This window comes from Sorex araneus, chromosome 6, assembly GCF_027595985.1.
Source record: "Sorex araneus isolate mSorAra2 chromosome 6, mSorAra2.pri, whole genome shotgun sequence".
NCBI lineage: Eukaryota > Metazoa > Chordata > Mammalia > Eulipotyphla > Soricidae > Sorex > Sorex araneus.
Window position 1 is genome coordinate 120,932,146 of NC_073307.1, and position 22,180 is coordinate 120,954,325.

The 22,180-nt window shown below is 37.9% G+C and overlaps 2 protein-coding genes across 2 annotated transcripts; both read right to left on the reverse strand.

Moving 5' to 3' along the window:
- Window positions 1-8,901: 8,901 nt before the first annotated feature.
- On the reverse strand, window positions 8,902-19,343 carry LOC129405945 (mas-related G-protein coupled receptor member X1-like). Its single transcript, XM_055143665.1, has 5 exons — window positions 19,304-19,343; window positions 17,757-17,826; window positions 12,375-12,705; window positions 9,152-9,806; window positions 8,902-9,110 (listed from the first exon to the last, which is right to left on the reverse strand). The coding sequence occupies exons 1-5, from the start codon at window positions 19,341-19,343 to the stop codon at window positions 8,902-8,904; spliced, it is 1,305 nt and encodes a 434-aa protein (XP_054999640.1).
- Window positions 19,344-19,836: 493 nt separating this feature from the next.
- On the reverse strand, window positions 19,837-20,838 carry LOC129405946 (mas-related G-protein coupled receptor member X1-like). Its single transcript, XM_055143666.1, has one exon. The coding sequence runs from the start codon at window positions 20,836-20,838 to the stop codon at window positions 19,837-19,839; it is 1,002 nt and encodes a 333-aa protein (XP_054999641.1).
- Window positions 20,839-22,180: the final 1,342 nt, after the last annotated feature.

The following is a 22,180-nucleotide window of genomic DNA, read 5'->3' on the forward strand; positions in this document are numbered from 1 at the left end:
TACATAATATAATAACCTCACCATCACCTCACACTGAGAAGATAGTATATATCACAAAGATTAGAAATATCAAGGCTTCATAAATGTGTCATATAAAGGGAATTATTGCACAGTGTTCATGGACTTAAAATTGGACATCTATCTTTATAGATAATGTAATCATTTTTATAATATAGAAATAATCTATGTGTCAAAATACAGAAGTGAGGATAATGATCTTTTGGTGATTCTGAACCATGTATTTGTATGTGAAGTGCTGCGTATTTGTACCTGCTTTTCTATTTCCCCTATAGCCTTTTTATATTTTACTATAGAGCAATATTCTTTGTTTAAACGCAGAAACACCAATAATGCTATGCTCCTAATATTTGGGAGTTGATTGACTCTGAAATATATCTACTACTTGGAATTGGCCATAATTACTTGACTCAGGCTTCAGCTACTGTAGTTCCTTAACACCCCAAAAGGATGTACCGCTGTAGGACTGGGATGTGCCCAGGGTGAGTGGTAAAGCTCTCCAAGCATCCACATGGGACAGTCTAGAAAACAAAAATGCATGGTCTTGATGCAAGCTGTTTTGAGTTAAGAGACAGGGGAAGGTCAAGCTGAGTTGGCCTGAGGAGACTGAGTCTAGGATTTATGGTGATAGTATTTTTGCTCTCAGATCCCAGAGAACTGAGTGTTAGGATTTTTGTCTCTTACTGTGTTTTTTTCCAAATAACTGCAAGTATTGATAACATATACAACTAGAAGGAAAGGTAAAAGCAATGTACATGTCCCTGGGAGACAGAGTATCTCCTTGCATGTTAGTCTCTCCCAAAGAAAATTTTCTATTTTTTATTTATATAAATGAACTATGTAAATTTCCCGATGTCTTACTTATGTAAATGATCAATCACACCTAAGTCCTTCACCTCAACTTCCCTCAGATTTTCTATTAGTATGCTAGAAGCTCTGATTAAATGGGCCATTTTCACCACTAGGATGTGGTCCCCTGTCTCTCTGACTCTCTACTGTGGAGGCCTGGAGAGGACGGGAGGCGGCTCTGGGCGCTGAATGCAGGTGTCGTCCCAGCAGCACCTGCACGTTATTCTGTGAACTCACATGCACCCAACATCTGAAGGGGCTTGAGGTAGGCTGTCCACACTTTCACTCATCATCTCAGGGAATTCTTGCAAGGCCCTCAGGTTGTTGCTACGGTGAGGTCAAACAAAGTAGCACCAACTATCACAGACAAGACAGACATAAATGGAAAACGTTAACAGGGCAAACATCAATATCTTTCAGAATACAAAATATTTCAGAATCCTGTGGATTTCTTTGGAAGTCCACAGGGTGGTTAGACCAGCACACTGTGAGCCTGATGGTCAGATAGAGTCTGGTCAGCTCTTTGTTTTATGTTTATCTTTATTTTTTTAAATTTTATTCTTTTATTGAATCACCATGTGGAAAGTAACAAAGCTTTCAGGTTTGAGTCTCAGTTATACAATGCTCAAATCTTTTTTTTCTAACAAGACAAAATCTTTAGTTTAGTTAGAAATGTACTTAAGTGAAAACTTTATGTGAATAGCTAAGTAAATTCATTTTTGTTTTCCTGCATTGTTGTGTTCAGGTTTTCTAAGCAAATCCTTACCTAGTGCTTTATTTTATTTTTTATTTTTATTTTTTAATTAGTGAATCACCCTGAGGGTACAGTTACATATTTATACGTTTTTGTGCTTTTGTTTCCTTTATACAATTTTCGAGAACCCATCCCTCCACCAGTGACCATTCTCCACCACCAATGAAACCAGTATCCCTACCACCCCCTAATCCCACCCCCCACCCCACACTTTCTCTGTGGCAGGGCATTCCCTTTTGTTCTCTCTCTCCTTTTGGTTGTTGAGGCTTGCAAGAGGGGTATTGGGCAGCCTACGTGTTCAATCTATAGTCTACTTTCAGCACGCATCTCCCATCCTGAGCGGGTTCTCCAACCACATTTTACTTGGTGTTCCCTTCTCTATCTGAGCTACCTTATTCCCCCAGCATGTGAGGCCATCTTCCGAGCTATGGAGCCAACCTCCTGGTGCATATTTTTACTATTCTTGGATGTTAGTCTCCTATTCTGTTATTTTATATTGCACAGATGAACACAGTCTTTCTATGTCTGTCTCTCTCCTTCTGACTCATTTCACTTAACAAGATACTTTCCATGTTGATCCACTTATATGCAAAGGTCATGACTTCATCTTTTCTAACAGCTGCATAGAATTCCATTGTATAGATGTACCAAAGTTTCTTTAACCAGTCATCTGTTCTCGGGCACTCAGGTTTTTCCCAGATCATGGCTATTGTAAACAGTGTTGCGATGTACAGAGAAAACCCCAGAAACTACCTTCTGTGAGCATGCTAAAGACTTCTCTGCCTTTGTCACTATATCTCATTTGCATATTCTCCATTGATCATGCATCTAGGAGGAAATATCTCTGGGATCAATGATGAATTCCCATTTCCTCTGACTCTGGTGCTTTCAGGAAAATGAGACGTGAAAAAACTGTGAGGACAGCCATTTGAAGTACTGTCTCCCTGCCAGGCTATGAGTTTGTAGGGACACAGGTAGGCACAGAGCCTGGCAAAAACCCTACACACTGTACTTTCTCCCTTGCCCCTGAACATCTGTCTTGTGCACACATGTAACTCCCAGTTTGAGGTTCATGTATGTGCCTTAGGACAAAAACACGGCAGTGGCTTTGGAAGTAAACTTGATAAAACTTACTCTGTGTTCTTCTTTTAAACTGCAAGCTGACTTCTGTAGACTGGAAGAGTGTATAGAGATTCTGCTTTGTTTTGAACCCTTCTCTATGCCCTGCAAAAGAACTCTTGGAAGTAGTGGAAGTTGGTGGGGAAGGTTGGCTTCTGAAGTTTCCCACAATTTCCTGTGAGTTATTGTTCAGAGACCTGCTGTCAAAGGAGACCACATGACTTTGGTGTCATGAGCACTCTTTGGAAGGCTTAAAGTTAGATCTGAGGAAACCTCCATCTCAGTCTGTGCATCTCCACCTCTCATGTTATGCTTCCCTGCCAGTGGTTCTTGTGGATTCTCTCACTGACAATCATGTGCCAAGGCAGCAACAAAGTAATGGGAGTTGGCTGTGAAGATTTACAATTAGCAAAAAGTGCACATTATTTATCTGAGATTCCGTCTCTCTCTGAGTTGTTAAATTTTGCATTATCATGACAAGTCATGTATTTTCTATATAATTTTCCTTTTAATGCAACAGTAACATGTGTCATCTCATATGTAATGGACTGGTCCTTATTACATAATTTGCAGTTTGGTTCACTTTTGCTTCTAAGTTCTTTTGCTATGATTTCTTATGATTTAAATAACATATTCTTGTTTTTGTTTGCTACTAGAACCAGGGAGTCATTTTCATTCATGTATAGGATCTTAATGTATGGCAGGAGATTTTGAATATTTCAGATATTTCATTACATTTAATTTTAAATATTGTACGAATATTCTCAAGAAAAGTCGAATAATATGCAAAACAAACCAAGTGTGGGCAGCAGAAATGGTGCAAAAATCCCAATTTTTAATGATTTAAATTTACATTAAAATCACTCACGTATACATATTCACTGAGATAAAAGTGCAGAACATATCTTCATGAGCTATGGTAACAACGTGGGTGAAGGTATTCCCAGACTTTTTGATGGAAGTGAAATTTCACAGAATCAGCAAGCAGGGCCATTTCAAATATTTATTATGATATGTCAATGTCATATATTTTTCTTCATTTTTTGATGTAGTATTTCTTTACGGAGATGCTCGCACGTGTGCCAAATAAATAATACAAAGTTCAACATCTAGAAATATTTGTAGTATTATCAAGAAAGGAAAATGTGTCCAACACACTGAATAAATTGCAATCCATAATAACTCCAGTCCAACTATGTGAAAAATTATAATACATTGATTTGGAATGGTTTCTAATAAATTCTCTACTTAGTTAAAAGTGTGTCAACCATACAAATAAGTTGATAAACAAAAGGTGTACAAATCTTATAAAACTCAATATAAAAAGCACATTGAGTCCAATCCCAAATTTGAAGAGTTGAATAGAGTCTTTCAAAGAGTAATAACAATTTTCGAAAAAAACAGAAAATAGTTCTTTTTGTTTATTCTTTATTCATATACTTTTTAATTTTTCAAATTGTATTTTCATAATACTGCTCATGAAAATTTTTTACATTTGACCTTCCAATAACAGTCCCACCACTATTTGTACTTCCCAACACCATTATTTCGAATTTTCTCACCAACATTCAGCCTGCCCCAAAGGCAGATCTTAAATAATGTATTTTGTAGTGCTTGCTATGAATAATCCTCAGAACATGATCCAAAAATGTTTCCTTATACAAAAGAGTGTGAAAATTGTTTTATTTCAATTTGGAGTCATTTAACAAACTCTAGTATAAGAAATTACTAACAATGTTTTAGAGGTTAAGCCTCTGTGCAATATATATGTATATATGTATGTATATATACATTGTATATATTATGTATTATATAAAATATATGTATATGTATGCATATATATCCATGCTTGATCAAGATTGGTTGCCTTCAACTTTGCAAACCGTCAAATGTGGTGTGCTACTCTTGGCATATCAGTGGCTTAGAAAATTAGATGTTGCTTCAGAAGTTCTAAAATTTTAAGTAGAGTGATGTAGCTGGAATAAAGTTTTTAATTGGATGACTACTTTGGCATCCAGGAGCATCTCTGCAGCTTGTTGTTGTCTTCTGATATTTATTTGTGAGTCTCTGGGTCAAGGCCATTAATGACCTTATATGGCACCAGAGGCAGTTCCTGGGAATGAATGCCAGCCTCTGGGAAGAATCAGGAGATAGGGAAAAGTTGCCCATTCTCAACTCCATGAGAGTCTGTGAATTTCAGTCACAAAACCCTCATACCTGGGTTTCTCAGCAGATTCATTCTTATGTGTGAGGAGCTTGTCCTGAGCCTGTGTAGATTGGCTGTGAGCATGGAGGTAATAGGGTTCTAGAGGTTTATGGCTGTTGGGGATCTCTTGGGGAAGATATTGGACTCATCTACCCTTCTCTGATTTGTCCTGGATGAACTCAGCCTGGTGTGGGTCATTGAGGCAACTCTGCAGCTTGTTGCTCTCTTCCAAATTTATTTGTGAGATTCTGGATCATGATTCTTAATGAGCTTATTTGATGCCAGAGGTAATTAGGGGGTGTTGTTCCTTTTTTACCTGGGAAGCTCAAGTTACTGTGTGACTCATATAGTTCTAAGAGCAAGAAGAATAAAGAAGATGTATCTTTGACTTTAAGAGATCGCACAAAAGTTGTAATCAAAAAGTGGTTAAGACGATGAAGAACTTCTGGTCTGGGCACATCTTTACAAGTCCACCGTTCTTCCTGCACTAACAGACGCCTCAGAGACCTGGACCCTTTGAAAATAGGATGAGAATGCTATTTGGGTGTCCGAAAGAGGTATCAAAGAACAAAGCTTGGAGTATGACATTTCAGTCAAGTGAGAGAAGGAATCCAGAGTTCCGACCTCTGTCAACCATCAAGAATCAGGGATGATGCCTTGTTTGCCACGGCATCAAAATATCAGATGGGCCGTACTCATAATGCAATTTAGATATGACCGCTGGACTAGAATTGTTACTGACTGAATTCCATGGGATGTCAAAAGAATCCTTGGCCACCCACCTAAGAGATGTTCAGACTTTTTTGTCAAGACCCTGAATGAATGGTTTGAGGCTCTTCATGTTCCTGGAGCAAGCAAAAGCCATTGGGCTACACTAGCATGTGACGGGGATGAATGGAGATGTTACTGGTGTTTGCTTGAGCAAGTCAATGAGCAACGGAAGACAAGTAAAGTGAAGCTTGTATTAAGTCGATTTCTCCTCTGTCCATCTCTTTCAGAAGAGTGCTGATTTATTTTCTATTTAGATTTTTAGATAGGGCTTTTTATTATGTTCTGTTGTAATCTATATGCTTTACATATCTCATTGGAAACCTTTATCTGATGTTGTTGAATTCAAATACTTTCTCCTTTTCATTTAAGTTCTATTAGTTTTTGCCCATGTTTCCTATGATTTACAGTAATGTTTGAATTTTATGAGCTCCATTTTGTATTTTTTTATTCTGTTATCTTAGATACTAATTTTCAAGAATTAGTGTTTGATTGAAGACAAAAAATTCATGGAGAAATAATAAGTCCAGATCTCTGACAGCACACAGAGATATATAAGATATATATAGTAAAGTTGCAACCTATAAAATCAATACCAAAAAGTCCATGGCTTTCCTTTATACAAATAATGAGAGAAAAGAAAGCGACATGATAAAAGCAATTCCGTTCACAATTGTGCCTCAAAAAATCAAGTACCTTGGAATGAGTTTAACTAAGGAGATAAAGGACTTGTATAATGAAAACTACAAAACGCTACATCAGGAAATAAAAGAGGACACGAGGAAATGGAAAGATATCCCCTGCTCATGGATTGGAAAAATTAATATTGTCAAAATGGCAATTCTCCCCAAAGCATTGTACAAATTCAATGAGATCCCTATAGGGATACCATTGTCATTCTTCAAAGAAATGGAGCAAGTCCTCCTGAAATTCATATGGAACAATAAGCCCCCACGAATAGCTACAGCAATTCTTGGGAAAAAGAAAATGGGAGGAATCAAACTCCTCAACTTCCAACTTTACTACAAAGCGGTAGTCATTAAAACAGCATGGTACTGGAACAAAGGCAGAGCTGCAGACCAATGTAACAGGGTTGAATATTCTGACACATCCCCCCAAATATATGATCATCTAATCTTTGATAAGGGAACAAGAAATGTGAAGTGGAGCAAGAAAATCATGTTTAACAAATTGTGCTGGCAAAACTGGACAGCTACATGCAAAAAAAAATGGGCTTAGACCTCCACCTATCACCATGTACAAAAGTCAGATCAAAATGAATTAAAGACCTCAACATCAAACCAGAATCCCTAAGGTACATTGAAGACAAGGTCGGCAAAACCCTCCACGACATTGAAGCCAATGGTATCTTCCAAGCTGACATGCCACTGGCCAAGCAAATGAAAACAGAGATAAATAAATGGGACTATCTCAAACTAAAAAGCTTCTGCACCTCAAGAGAAACAGTGACCAAAGTACAAAGACTATATACAGAATGGGAAAGGATATTTACGCAGTACCCATCCGATAAAGGGTTGATATCAAGGATATACAATGCACTGGTTGAACTCCACAAGAAGAAAACTGTCAAACCGATCAAAAAATGGGGTGATTAAATGAACAGAAAATTTTCCTAAGAAGAAATCTGAATGGCTGAGAGGCACATGAGAAAATATTCAACATCGCTAATCACCAGGGAGATGCTGATCAAAACAACAATGAGATATTATCTCACACCACAGAGACTGGCCCACATCCCAAAAAACAAAAGCAACCCATGTTGGCGTGGATATGGGGAGAAAGGGACTCTCCTTCACTGCTGGTGGGAATGCCGACTCGTTCAGCTCTTTTGGAAAACAATATGGTCGATACTTAAAAAATTAGAAATTGAGCTTCCATTTGACCCAGCAATGCCACTGCTGGGAATATATCCCTGAGAAGCAAAAAGGTATAGTAGATATGACATCTGCATTTCTATGTTCATTGTACCACTGTTTACAATAGCCACAATCTGGAAAAAACTCGAGTGCCCAAAAACAGGTGACTGACTGGAAAACTCTGGTACATCTACACAATGAAATACTATGTAGCTATCAGAAAACATGAATTCATGAAATTTTCATATAAGTGGATCAACATGGAAAGTTGAGTGAAATGAGTCAGAAAGAAAGAGACAGACATAGAAAGATTGCACTCATCTGTGGAATATAGAGTAGGAGACTAACACCCAAGAATAGTAGAAATAAGTACCAGGAGGTTGACTCCATGGCTTGGAAGCTGACCTCACATTCTGGGGAGAGGACAACTCAGATAGAGAAGGGAATACCAAGTAAAATGTGGTTGGGGGCCATGTGGGGGAAGGGTGATGCTTGCTGGACATAGACTAGAGACTGAACACAATGGCCACTCAACACCTTTATTGCAAACCACAGCACCTAATTAGAGAGAGAACAAAAGGGAATACCCTGCCACAGTGGCAGGGTGGGGTGGGGAGAGATGGGATTGGGGAGGGTGGGAGCTATGCTGGGTTTATTTGTGGTGGAGAATGGGCACTGGTGAAAGAATGGGTTCTCGAACTTTGTATTAGGGAAACATGAGCACAAAAATGTATAAATCTGTAATTGTACCCTCACGGTGATTCACTAATTAAAAGTAATTTAATTTAAAAAAGAAAGCCAGTATGGAGGTTTTTCTGAGAAATAAATACAGAGAGTAGGAGAAATAGAACAGTGAGTAGAGTTATTTCCTTTATATGAGGGAAACATGAGCACAAAAATGTATAAATCTGTAATTGTACCATCATGGTGATTCATTAATTAAAAAATGAATAAATTTTAAAAATTTTAAAAAGATATATATATATATATAGAACCACCCATCTAGAAAATGAATTGAAAATTATTCCTAGTTTCATGTTTAACTTCTTTCCTATTATCCAGAGTTACTTTCTAATTATTCTATGTGAGAAATACAAACATGTCATGAAAACACTAGAAGATTAATGGTAACAGCAAATTTATTCTGTGTGAACACTGTATAGACATACAAAAGTAGCCTTTTTACCTATATAGAGAGAGCATGAAGATAAATGGTGGATCAGTTATAATATTCAGCTTTTAAGGGTGAGAATAGAGTATCTGAAATGCAATAAAAAATTTCTGAAAACTATATCTACATTTTGATTGAGTTAGACCACATGAGTATTTCCTGACATCTCCAGGGTCTCCTGAGGAGGGCTGCCTTGGCTTCCATCCTCCTCAGGAACATCCTGCAAAACTCTCTGCAAAACTACTTTGAAGCTCCTTCTTTGCTGTCTTCTCTGCTGTCTAAAAGAGCCAACAAAGAAGTAAATGATGGGATTGGCAGAGCTGTTGACACAGGTTAATAAACGTAGCACTTTATATGCTATAATGTTGTTCCTGTCAGAAAAAGTTGGCATCCAGTATAAGAGAACCTGACCTTTCCCCAGGGCAGGGCATAGAGGAGGAAGACCAGCAGTGTCAGCGCAATGGTCATGTACAGCCTGGTCAGCTTCATCTTCCGGGAGCCACACAACAATCTAATCAGCAGCACCAGGCTGGACCCAAACAGAAGCCCAAAGGAGAAAATAGGCCATGTGACAATGCTGAAACCAGTTAACATACAAAAATATTCATTAGTATATCCAAACCATAAGCCACAGAACACCAAATCCAGGATGATCAGGAGCAGAGCCAGGGCCCGGAGCAAGACACACATGACAGATGACATGTGTTTTAGACGGTGGCAACGATACCAGATGGGCTTTAGGACAGACAGACAATGCTCAGTACTAATGGCAGTGAGAATGCTCAGGCCCACATGATACGGAAAGACAAACATTATAATACAAACTTGGAACACATTGTGGGAGTCTAGTCTGCTATATCCCACAACAGCTAATATGGAGAATATCATGTGGATGGATAGAAAGACAAAATCAGCTCCTGCCAAGTTGAGGATGTAGACGGAGAAAGCATTCCTCTGCATGCGGAAAGCCAGGAGCCAGAGAACCACAGCATTTCCTGCCAGTCCCACAAGGGAAATGATAATTTTCACAAGGCTAAATATCAGCTACTCCATGTGAAATGGTCTTCCAAAACCACCAAGTCACTTGTATTCTGCAGTGTGCTTTCAGTCACCCAAGGTGTGGCAGTTACATCCATACTCAGATATTCTTTGCTGGTGTTCCTGGAAACACAAATGAGAAAGAATTTTCAGTATGGTCATGGGTTCTCATGGTCCTATGGGTACTTGAGAGTAGAGAGAAGTAACTTAGATATTTGAAGCAGTCCACAAAACTTTGACATCCTATATTTGGACTCTGCCTGATCTTTTTGATTGAAGCCTGGGATGTCTCTACTGAATCACAGCTTTTCACAAATATGAACTGTTCTAAGGTCCTGATTTTTCCACTAGTTTCCTAGGCCATGTCCCATTGCACATTCAAAAGGAATGTGAAATGAAAGAAAATGTTAAGTAAATACTATCATTTCCTTATGGAGAAAGAAAAAGGAAGCACAAAGAGTGTGAGTGGTCAGTACCTGATTGCATGCATACAATTGGTGTAGTGATATTCTGAATATCCAGGTCTGAGTCAGTTGCTTTTCCTTTTCTAACTGTTCAGATCCACTTGTAGAATGAAATGCATCCTACTTAAAGAGAAGGGAGTTAAAGATGCCAGTAACTCTTCTAAAGATTGGGGGAATCTATAAATTTAGGATTTTATGCACAGCTTGGATTATACAATTTCAAATGTTAAAGATATTTTGTTAAAAATACTGAGAAAGTGTTTACAATTTAAAATTCATCTGATTGCTCATCAATTTGCTCGAGCAGGCACCAGTAATGTATCCATTGTGAGACTTGTTGTTAATGTTTTTGGCATATTGAGTAGACCAGGGTAGCTTGCCAGGCTCTGCCGTGCAGGTAGAATCCACTTGGTAGCTTGCCGGACTCTCCTACAGGGACAGATGAATTGAACCCAGGTTGGCCTCATGGAAGGCAAATGCCCTACCTGATGTGCTACAGTTTAAAATAAATTATAAAAAATTCGTCTTTGATAATAATGTTACTGTCAGGTTTGATGTATAAAACTTTCTAGTACCCCACATGCACTGTGTTCTCACTTTTCTCGATCATTTTTCCAGTGTCCCAACTCCTTCATTTTTAACTCCCTTATCTCCTCAGCATCATACACTTTCTACTGAAGTCCAGTTCTGTTAGTCTGGGACATTTGTTATACCCTGACACTATTTATTTATATGAGACAAATTATACATGTCTTTCTCCTAACTTCACTTACAGTAAGATCCATCCATATAGCAAGCAATTAATTGATGTTTTTTGTTGCCTCCCAAGAGAAACATTTGAAGGCACAAGACCCTTGCTACTAGGAAAAGACAACCATGTTCCACCAAGCAGAAGACTCAATAGTAAGAGGATATCCTCCCCTGAGCAACTCCCACAGTGAAAGGAGGACTTATTTTTTTCATTTTTATTGAATCACCATGAGGTACAGCTACAAAGCTTTCATGTTTAAGTTTCAGTCATACAGTGATCAAACACCCATCCCCCCACCAGTGCACATTTTCAACCACCAATGAGGAGGACTTATTTTACTAGAAATAATAAAGAAGCCATCAAATCTCTCTTGGATTTTGCACTCTTGGTGGCCTGAATGAGAAGAAGTAAAGTACAGACATATTTCCATCAGGGCACATGTCCTATTCACTCATGTCACTAAACACAAATGTCAGCTGTAATAAGTGCTTGTCTTTTGTGTTTCAAGAAAAAAATCTTAGACACACACCTTCCTCATGTTTGTTTTGCTTTATATTAATGCTCATTATTAAATTCTCCTTCTGTAATTCTTCTTATGTAATTCACATGTAATTATGTAATTTACTCCTTATGTAATTTACCTCCTTATTTAAGTCAACAGTTCACTTCACTACTTATTGGTATAGACTTATTAACAGACGGAAGAAAAGTTAAGGATAATAAATGACTTGGGATCCAGGTAGGTCAACATAGAAGCTGATGCAGGAGCCATACCGAAGGAATTCCAGTTTTTCTGCCACATTATTTATAATGAGAGGAGTTTCCATTAAGTATCTCTAAAAGGGGAAGATCCTGAAGAAGAATTGGTATTGGTAGATTTCAGTTATCCACTATTTTTATTATTCTCAGAAATATTATTGAGGTTATGGGAACAGGGTTGCCAGATTCTGTCTGGTACCAAGCAACTGGGCCCTGTCATCATTGGGCACCTGCTTTGAGGGGTGCAAAAGTAAGGCATTGACTCTTTGCATTCTGCCTTTCTTTTCTTTCCCTTGCTGGTTGCTACATGTCACAGAACACTATATAGTGTCAACACATTAAAACTATTTTTAAAGGAAAATCACAAAAATGGGAGAGGCATGGGTCTTCAAACTCAGGTCAGTTTTAGATATTGTAGTTCATTTAAACCACAGTTGCTATTCTTTCTTTCAAAATAAAAATCATGAGCATGAAATAATTCAAAATATCTGCTTATCACCATATTTTGAAAGTGATTTATTATAATAGTGAGAAATCATTCCAAAGAAGTTATACAGGTGAAGATATGACAACCTAAAAGTAAATAAGTCAAAAAATTACCTGCTTTGCATTCTTCCTTTTGATGGCAAGCTGAGTCCGGTTGACGGGAAGAGTCTGTAGAGATTCACCTCTGTTTTGAACCCTTCTCTGCCCCACAAAAGAACCCTCAGAGGAGTGGAAGTTGGTGAGAAGGACACTTACAAGATTTCTCAGGTTCTTCTGTGAGTTGCTGTTTAGAGACCTGCTGTCAAATGTGAGCACAATGTCTTTGGTGTCATGACCACTCTGGGGATATGTCATTAGATCTAACCCCTGTCTCAGCCTGTATTTCTCCACAAAGTAAATGTCCCTCTTGCGGTTCTTGTGGATTGTCTCACTGATAGCTCTGTGCCTGAACAGCACACAGAGCAATGTCAGTTGAGTCTGTGAAGATTTTCAATTAGATATAAATTGCACATTATTTCTTTTAGACTCAAACTCTACCTGGCTCATTTAAATTTTGTGTTATTATGGCAATAAATAGGTACCTTCTACTTTCCTTACAATTGGCCACAGAAGTCTATAAACTTATATAAAGTCTACTGATCTCATGTCCAGCAGAAGCAGTTTGGTTCATCTTTGCATGTAAATTCTTTTGCTATGATTGTTAATTTGAATAACATTTATATTTCTTTTTTCTTATCAGTTTGAACCAGAACGATTTTTATTCACATATAAGATTTTAAGGTAAGGCATAGAGTTTTTTAGATTTGTAATTAAACTTAGCTGTTAGTAATATACTCTCAAGAAATTTTCAATAATAAGCAAAATAATATCCACATGTATCACTTATTTCTATTCATGTAATGGCTTCATAAGCATGAAGAAGATAAATGTTAATGAGAATAAATGACTTTCCTGAGATTCAGGTTTGCAAGCTTCGGCCCTGATCCTGGCTCTATGCCTATATAATGTTTACTGTTTTCTGCCACATATCAGGAGAGGAGCTCCCATCAAATATCTCTGAAAGGGGTTATTTCTGAGGAAGTATCAGGGTTGTAGAGGCTGCAGTTTCTCACTATTTGCAATCTCCTCAGAACTATATTTTTCTGAGGTTTGGGAACAGGGTTTCCTGATTCTGGATTATATCAGGTAATTGGGCCCTCTCATGATTTGACGCCTGCTCTGAGGAGGGCAGATAAGGCACTGAGACATGACCTCTGTCTATCTTTACTTCCAATGGGCTAACTGCTACATGCCAGAGAGGACCAAGTAGTATTAATGCAATTAAAGTAGTGTTAATGCAATTCTTTTGATATTTTTACAGGGAAGTTCATGATGGAAGGCAAGTGGCATGTCATGTTTCAAGTCAGTTTTCATTATTTTAGTTCATTTAAAACACATTTGTTATTCTATGTTCTAAAATCAAAATAACGAACACAAAGTAATTCTAAATATCTGCCTATCACCATATCTTAGAATAAATTTCAGGTTATGCTGGCAATGAGTTATCATGAAATTCAGACATCATTCCAAAGAAGATATACTGATGGAGATATGATAATCAGAAGAGGAAAGCAAACAATTTGATGGAATGTAGTGAATAAGAGATTTATCACCCAGAGAAAGTCCCAGAAACTAGCTTCTGTGAGCATGCTAAAGACTTCTCTGCCTTTGTCACTATATATCATTTGCATATTCTCCATTGATTATGCATCTAGTAGGAAATATCTCTGGGATAAATGAATTCCATTTCCCAATTGCACAATTCCCATTGCACAATTCCCATTGCACAATTCTGGTGTATCCCACCAGAATGCACCCATTTCTGGTGCAGTCAGGAAAATGATACATGAAAAAAATGTGAGGACAGCCATTTGAAGTACTTTCTCCCTGCCAGGCTATGAGTTAGCAGGGACACAGAGTAGTCAGAGAGCCTGGCAAAATCCCTACACACTGTGCTTTCTCCCTTGCCCCTGAACATCTGTCTTGTTGCACACATGTGACTCCCAGTTTGAGGTTCATGTATATGCCTTAGGACAAAAACACAGCAGTGGCTTTGGAAGTAAACTTGATAAACTTACTTTGCGTTCTTCTTTTAGGTTGTAAGCTTCCTTCTGTTGACTGAAAGAGTCTATAGATATTCTCCTTTGTTTTGAACCCTTCTCTGTCCCCTGCAGAAGAACACTTGGGAGGAGTGGAAGTTGGTGGGGAAGGTTGGCTTCTGAAGTTTCCCACAATTTCCTGTGACTTCCTGTTCAGAGACCTGCTGTCATAGGAGACCACATGTCTTTGGTGTCATGAGCACTCTGGGGATGGCTTAAAGTTAGGTCTGAAGAAACCTCCATCTCAGTCTCTGCATCTCCATCCCCACGTGGTATAAGAATCCTGCTAGTGGTTCTTGTGTATTCACTCCCTGACACTCATGTGCCAGGGCAGCAACAAAGTAATGGGAGATGGCTGTGAAGGCTTACAATTAGCAATGAAGTGTACATTATTTATCTGAGATTCAGTCTGTCTCTGAGTTGTTAAATTTTGTGTTATCATGACAAGAAGTCATGTATTTTCTTTACAATATTCCTTTGAATTCAACATTGCCGTTTGTCATCATATGTAATATACTGGTCTCTATTACATAATTTGCAGTTTGGTTCAGTTTGCTTCTAAATTCTTTTGCTATCTTTCCTTACTTAAATAACATATTCTTGTTTTTGTTTGCCACTAGAACCAGGGAATCATTTTAATTCATGTATAAGAACTAAAGTACGGCAGGAGATTTTGAATTTTTCAGATTTGTAATTACATTGAATTTTAAATATTGTACGAATATTCTCAAGGAAAGTTGAATAATATGCAAAACAAACCAAGTGTGGGCACCAGAAATGGTGTACAAATCTCAATTTTTAATGATTTAAATATAAATTAAAATCACTCACGTATATATATTCACTGAGATTAAAAGTGCAGAACATATCTTCATCAGCTATGGTAACACCATGAGAGAAGGTGTTCTCAGACGTTTTTGATGAAAGTGAAATTTCACAGAATCAGCAAGCAGGGCCATTTAAAATATTTATAATGATATATCAATGTCATACATTTTCCACCCTTCTTTTGATATAGTAGTTTATTTACAGAGATGCATGTGCCCGTACCAAATAAATAATACAAAGTTCACCCACATAGAAATATTTGTAGTATTATCACCAAAGGTAAATGTGTCCAACACACTGAATAAATTGCAATCCATAATAACAGTAAGCTCCAGTCCAGCTGTGTGAAAAATTATAATGCATTGATTTGGAATGGTTACTAAGTAAATTCTCTATTTATTTAAAAGTGTGTCAACCATACAAATAAGAAGTTGATAAACAAAAGGTGTACAAATTTTATAAAACTCAATATAAAAAGCACATTGAGTCCAATCCCAAATGTGAAGAGTTGAATAGACTCTTTTATAATAACAATTTTCGAAAAAACAGAAAATAGTTGTTTGTTTATTTTTTATTCATATATTTTTTAGTTTTTTAAATTGTATTTTCATAACGTTGTTCACAAAAATTTTTTCATTCGATATCCCAACAACAGTCCCACCACTATTTGTACTTCCCAACACCATTATTTTGAATTTTCTGACCAACATTCAGCCTGCCCCAAAGGCAGATCTGAAATAATGTATTTTGTAATGCTTGCTATGAATACTCCTCAGAACATGATCCAAAAATGTTTCCTTATACAAAAGAGTGTGAAAATTGTTATATCTCAATTTGGAGTCATTAAACTAACAATTGTACAATAAATTACTAACAAGGTTTTAGAGGTTGAAACTCTGTGCAACATATATGTATATATGTATGTATATATACATTGTATATAATATGTATGATATATATATAATATATGTATATATGCATATATATCGATGCTTGATCAAGATTGGTTGCCTTCAACTTTACAAACCATCAAATGTGGTCTGCTACTCTTGGCATATCAGTGGCTTAGAATATTAGATGTTGCTCCAGAAATTCTAAAATTTTAAGTAGATTGATGTAGCTGGAATAAAGTTTTTAATTGGATGACTATTTTGGCATCCAGCAGCATCTCTGAAACTTGTTGTTTTCTTCTGATATTTATTTGAGTCTCTGGGTCATGGCCATTAATGACCTTATATGGCACAAGAAGCAGTTCCTGGGCATGACTGACAGGCTCTGGGAAGAATCAGGAGATGGGGAAATTTTGCCCATCATCAACTCCATGAGAGTCTGAGGATTTCAGTCACAAAACCCTCATACCTGGGTTTCTCAGCAGATTCATTCTTATGTGTGAGGAGCTTGTCCTGAGCCTGTGTAGATTGGCTGTGAACATTGCTGCAATTGGGTTCTAGAGGTTTATGGCTGTTGGGGATCTCTTGGGGCAGATGGTGGACTCACAGCCCTTTTCTGAGGTGTCCTGGATGAATTCAGCCTGGTGTGGGTCATTGAGGCTTCCTTCTGCAGCTTGTTGCTCTCTTCCAAGATTTATTTGTGAGATTCTGGATCATGATCCCAAATGAGATTATTTGATGCCAGAGGTAATTAGGGGGTGTTGTTCCTTTTTTACCTGGGAAGCTCAAGTTACTGTGTGGCTCATGTAGTTCTAAGAGCAAGAAGAATGAAGATGTATCTTTGACTTCAAGAGATACTATAAAAGTTGTGATTGGAACAATGTTCACTGTCACTGTCATCCCATTGCTCATTGATTTGCTCAAGCGGGCACCAGTAACAACTCCACTGTGAGACTTGTTGTTCTTGTTTTTGGCATATCGAATACTCCACAGCTAGCTTGCCGGGCTCTCTGGGACAGGTGGAGGAATTGAACCCGAGTTGGCTGCATGCAAGGCAAACGCCCTAACATTGTGATATTGCTCCAGCCTTAAAACAATGGTATTGGACAAAAACCCACACAGAGACCAGAAATATATTTAGATGCAATGTGAGCAACTAACTTTTCTTACTTTGTTTTTAAATTATATTTCATTAGATATTGTGGTACTGTGATATACATAGTTATTTCTATTAGAGTTTGAGGCATGTAATGTTTCAATGCAATCCACCATCAGTGCTGACTTTCCTTTGTTGATGTCTCTAGGTGTCTTCCCAACCTCCAGTCTGCCTTTGACAGGCACACTTCTAAATTTGATTATCGAAGTTTTGAATTTATACTTATATTATGGAACCAACCATACTATATATCCCATTCTATACTAAGAATATGATCAAAGCCCCTGAACCTTACTCTTGTTTCCTCCCCTCCCTCTAGACTTATCACCTTCACTTTTCCCTTTCCTATCCTTGTCATTTCTACATTCAGAAGTCAAGGGTAGTCTGTGTATTCCTGATGTGAGACCAGGCATTTCCTCCTCTTATTATTCTATGAACCACAGATAAGTGATATAATCTCATATTTGTCCCCTTTGTGACTTACTTCATTTGCATGATATTCTCCAGTTCTATGCAAGTGGTGGAAAAATGCATAATTTCCTTAATTCTTGAAGCTGCAATGTATAAGTTGCATTTATAATATATTAATATATCATATTTTCATTATTCATTCATCTGTTATTGGACAACTAGGTTGATTTCATACTCACGATATTATAACTCTAACCCAAAGGTAACTTATATTTACTTCTCTGAGAACTCTCCAAACTGTTTTATTTAAGGATTGGATTAGTTGTATTAGAGAGTAGACAGGCTGGAGAGATAGTGCAGCGGGTAAGGTTTTTGGCTGCAAGCAGCTGACCCCGGTTCGATTCCTCCACCACTCTTGGAAAGCCCGGCAAGATATTGAGAGTATCTTGCCTGCAAAGCTGAGCCTGGCAAGCTACCTATGGCGTATTCGATATGCCAAAAACAATAACAACAAGTCTCACGATGGAGAGGTTACTGGTGCCACCTCGAGCAAATTGATGAGCAATGGGATGACAGTGATGGTGACAGTGACAGACACCAGACACCAACAGGGACACTTTTTAGTGTAGTTTTATTTTGTTTTTTGTTTTGATGTGTGCTAATATGACTGGTCTCAAATGACAGATCATTGTTGTCTCAGTTGTATTTCCCTGATTATAAGTGATGATAAGCTTTTTTGTTGTTGTTCATGAGAAACGAACTAGTTCCTGATGTTCCATTTTCTCTCAACGGAATAAACATCTCAGAATGCAGAAGTTATGTGTACCTCGATGGAGAATTCAACATGACAAATGACTTGGCGCCAGAACTGTGCAGGAGGAAGAGAGCAGCATGGAACGCCTTCAAGAGAGTTGAAGATGTGGTTAAGAAAACCAAGAACATCTGGCTCTGGGCACATCTTTACAAGTCCACTGTTTTCCTGCACTAACAGACGCCTCACAGACCTGGGCCTTATGAAAGCAGGATGAGAATGCTATCTGTATATCCCAAAATGGAATTAAAGAGCTATGCTTGGAGTATCACATTTCACTCAAGTGAGAGAAGGCATCCAGAGTTCCGACCACTGTCAACCATCAAGAATCAGGGACGCTGCCTCATTTGCCAAGGCTTAAAAAATATCAGATGGGCCGGGCTCATAATGTATTTTAGAGATGACCACTGGAAAATAGCCTTTACTGACTGGATTCCACTGGACGTCAACAAAACTCCTGGCCACCCACCTATGAGATGTTCAGACTTTTTCATCAAGACTCTGAATATTCAGGTTTGAGGCTCTTCGTGTTCCTGGAGAGAGCAAAAGCCATTGAGCTACACTAGCATGTGACAGGGATTAATGGAGATGTTACTGGTGTTTGCTTGAGCAAGTCGATGAGCAATGGAAGAAAAGTGAAGTGAAGGTTTTATTAATTCTATTTGTCCTCTGTCCATCTCCTTCAGAGGAGTGCCTATTTATTTTATATTCAGATATTTAGGTAGGGCTTTTCATTATATTCTGTTGTAATCTATATGCTTTATATATATCATAGGAAACCTTTATCTGATGTTGTTGATTGCATATACTTTCTCCCTTGTCACTTAGTTTCAAGTAGTTTTTGCCCATGTTTCCTATGATTTACAGTAATGTCTGAGTTTTATGAGCTCCATTTTGTATTTTTTATTCTGTTGCATTAAACACTAATTTTCAATAATTAGTATTTGATTGAAAAGAAAAAACTTACAGAGAAATAGTAAATCCAGATTATTGACAGTGCACAGAGATGTATAAGGCAAATATAGAACCACCCATCTAGAAAATGAATTGAAAATTATTCCTAGAGTTTCATGTGTAACTTCTTTCATATTACTCAGAGTTACTTTCTGATTTTTCTATGTGAGAAATACAAACATATCATGAAAACACTCAAAGATTAATGGTAACGGCAAATTTATTCAGTGTGAACACTACAGAAATAAAAAAATAGACTTTTTTCCTATATTAGAGAGCATGAAGATAAATGGTGGATCAGTTATAATATTCAGCTTTAAAGGGTGATAATATAGTAACTGAAATTCAATAAAAAAATTCCGAAAAATATATCTAAATTTTAATTGAGTTAGGTCACATGAGTATTTCCTGACATCTCCAGGGTCTCAAGAGGAGGGCTGCCTTGGCTTCCACCCTCCTCAGGAACATCTTGCAAAGCTCTCTGCAGAACTACTTTGAGGCTCCTTCTTTGCTGTCTTCTCTGCTGCCTATAAGAGCCAACAAAGAAGTAGATAATGGGATTGGCACAGCTATTGACACAGGTTAATAAATCTATCACTTCATGAACTATAATGTAGTTCATGTAAGAAATAGTTGGCATCCAGTATAAGAGAACATAACCGATTACCCAGGGCAGGCCACAGAGGAGGAAGACCAGCACTGTGAGCCCGATGGTCATGTACAGCCTGGTCAGCTTTATCTTCCAGGAGCCACACAACAATCTAATCAGCAGCACTAGGCTGGTCCCAAACAGAAGCCCAAAGGAGAGAAACGGCCATGTGATAATGCTGTAAGCAGTTAAACCACAAAAATATCCATTATGATATCCAAACCATAAGGCACAGAACCCAACATTTAGGATGATCAGGAGCAGGGCCAGGGCCCAGATCAAGGCACACACGACAGATGACATGTGTTTTGGACGGTGGCAACGATACCAGATGGGCTTTAGGACAGACAGACAACGCTCAGTACTAATGGCACTGAGAATGCTCAGGCCTGCAATATATGAAAAGAGAAACATTATAAAATTAACATTGGACACCATGTTGGAGTATAGTCCGGTATATTTCATAAGACGTAGTGTGGAGGATACCATGTGGGTGGATAGACAGACAAAATCAGCTCCGGCCAAGTTGAGGATGTAGACGGAGAAAGCATTCCTCTGCATGTGGAAAGCCAGGAGGAGCCAGAGCACCACAGCATTTCCTGTCAGCCCCACCAGGGAAATGATGAATTCCACAATGCCTGAGATCAGCCAAGTTATATTCCGTGTTCTCTCAAAGTCCTCCCTGTAATTCTCATACTGCAGTGTATTTTCAGTCACCCAAGGTGTGACAGTTACATCCATGCTCAGATACTCTCTGCTGGTGTTCCTGGAAACACAAATGAGAAAGAATTTTCAGTATTATCATGGACTCTCATGGTACTAATGGTACCTGAGAGCAGAGAGAAGCAACTTAGACATTTAAAGCAGTCCACACAGCTTTGACATCCTATATTTGGACTCTGCCTGATCTTTCTGATTAAAGCCTGGGATGTCTCTACTGAATCCCAATTTTTCACAAACATGAACTGTTCTAAGGTCCTGATTTTCCCATTAATTTCCTAGGCCATGTCCCATTGCACATTCAAAAGGAATGTGAAATGAATGAAAATGTTAAGTAAATACTACCATTTCTGTACAGAGAAAAGAAAATAGAAGCACAAAGGGTGTGATTGGTTGGTACCTGATTGCATGCATGTAATTGGTGTAGTGCTGTTTTGAATAGCCAAGTCTGAGTCCGTTGCTTTTCCTTTCTCAATTGTCCAGATCCACTTGTAGAATGAAATGGCTCCTACTTAAATAGAAGGGAGTGAAAGATGCCAGTTACTCTCCTACAGATTGAGGGAATCTATTAATTTAGAATTTTATCTACAGCTTGGATTATACAATTTCAAATGTTAAAGATATTTTGTTAAAAATACTGAGAAAGTTTTTACAATTTAAAATTCGTCTAATTCTTCATTGATTTGCTTGAGAAAGCACCAGTATCGTCTCCATTTTGAAACTTGTGGTTAATGTTTTTGGCATATTGAATAGAGCAGGGTAGCTTGGCAGGCTCTGCCATGCAGGCAGGATACTCTCAGTAGCTTGCCAGGATCTCTGACAGGGACGGAGGAATCAAGCCCAGGTCGGCCTCCTGCAAGCAAATGCCCTACCTGCTGTGCTACAATTTAAAATAAATTAAAAAATTTTCTTTTTTGATAATAATGTTACTGTCAGGTTTGATGTATAAAACTTTCAAGCACCTCACATGTACTATGGACTCATTTCTCTCCATCAGTTTTCCATTGTCTGAACTCCTCCATTTTTTACTTCCTTATCTCCTCAGCATCATACACTTTCTACTGAAGTCCATTTCTCATCTTCTGATAGTCTGGGACATTTGTTATTCTCTGACATAATTTCTTTATATGAGACAGATTACTCTATACATATATTTCTCCTAACTTCACTTACAATATGATCCATCCACACAGTAAGTATTATTTGAATTTTTTGTAGCCTCCCAAGAGCAATGTTCAAAGTCACAAGACCCTTGATACTAGGAAAAGACTACCATTGTTACCAAGCAGAAGACTCAATAGTAAGAGGATATCCTCCCCTGAGCAACTCCCAGGATGAAAGGAGGACTTCTTTCTTTTCTGTT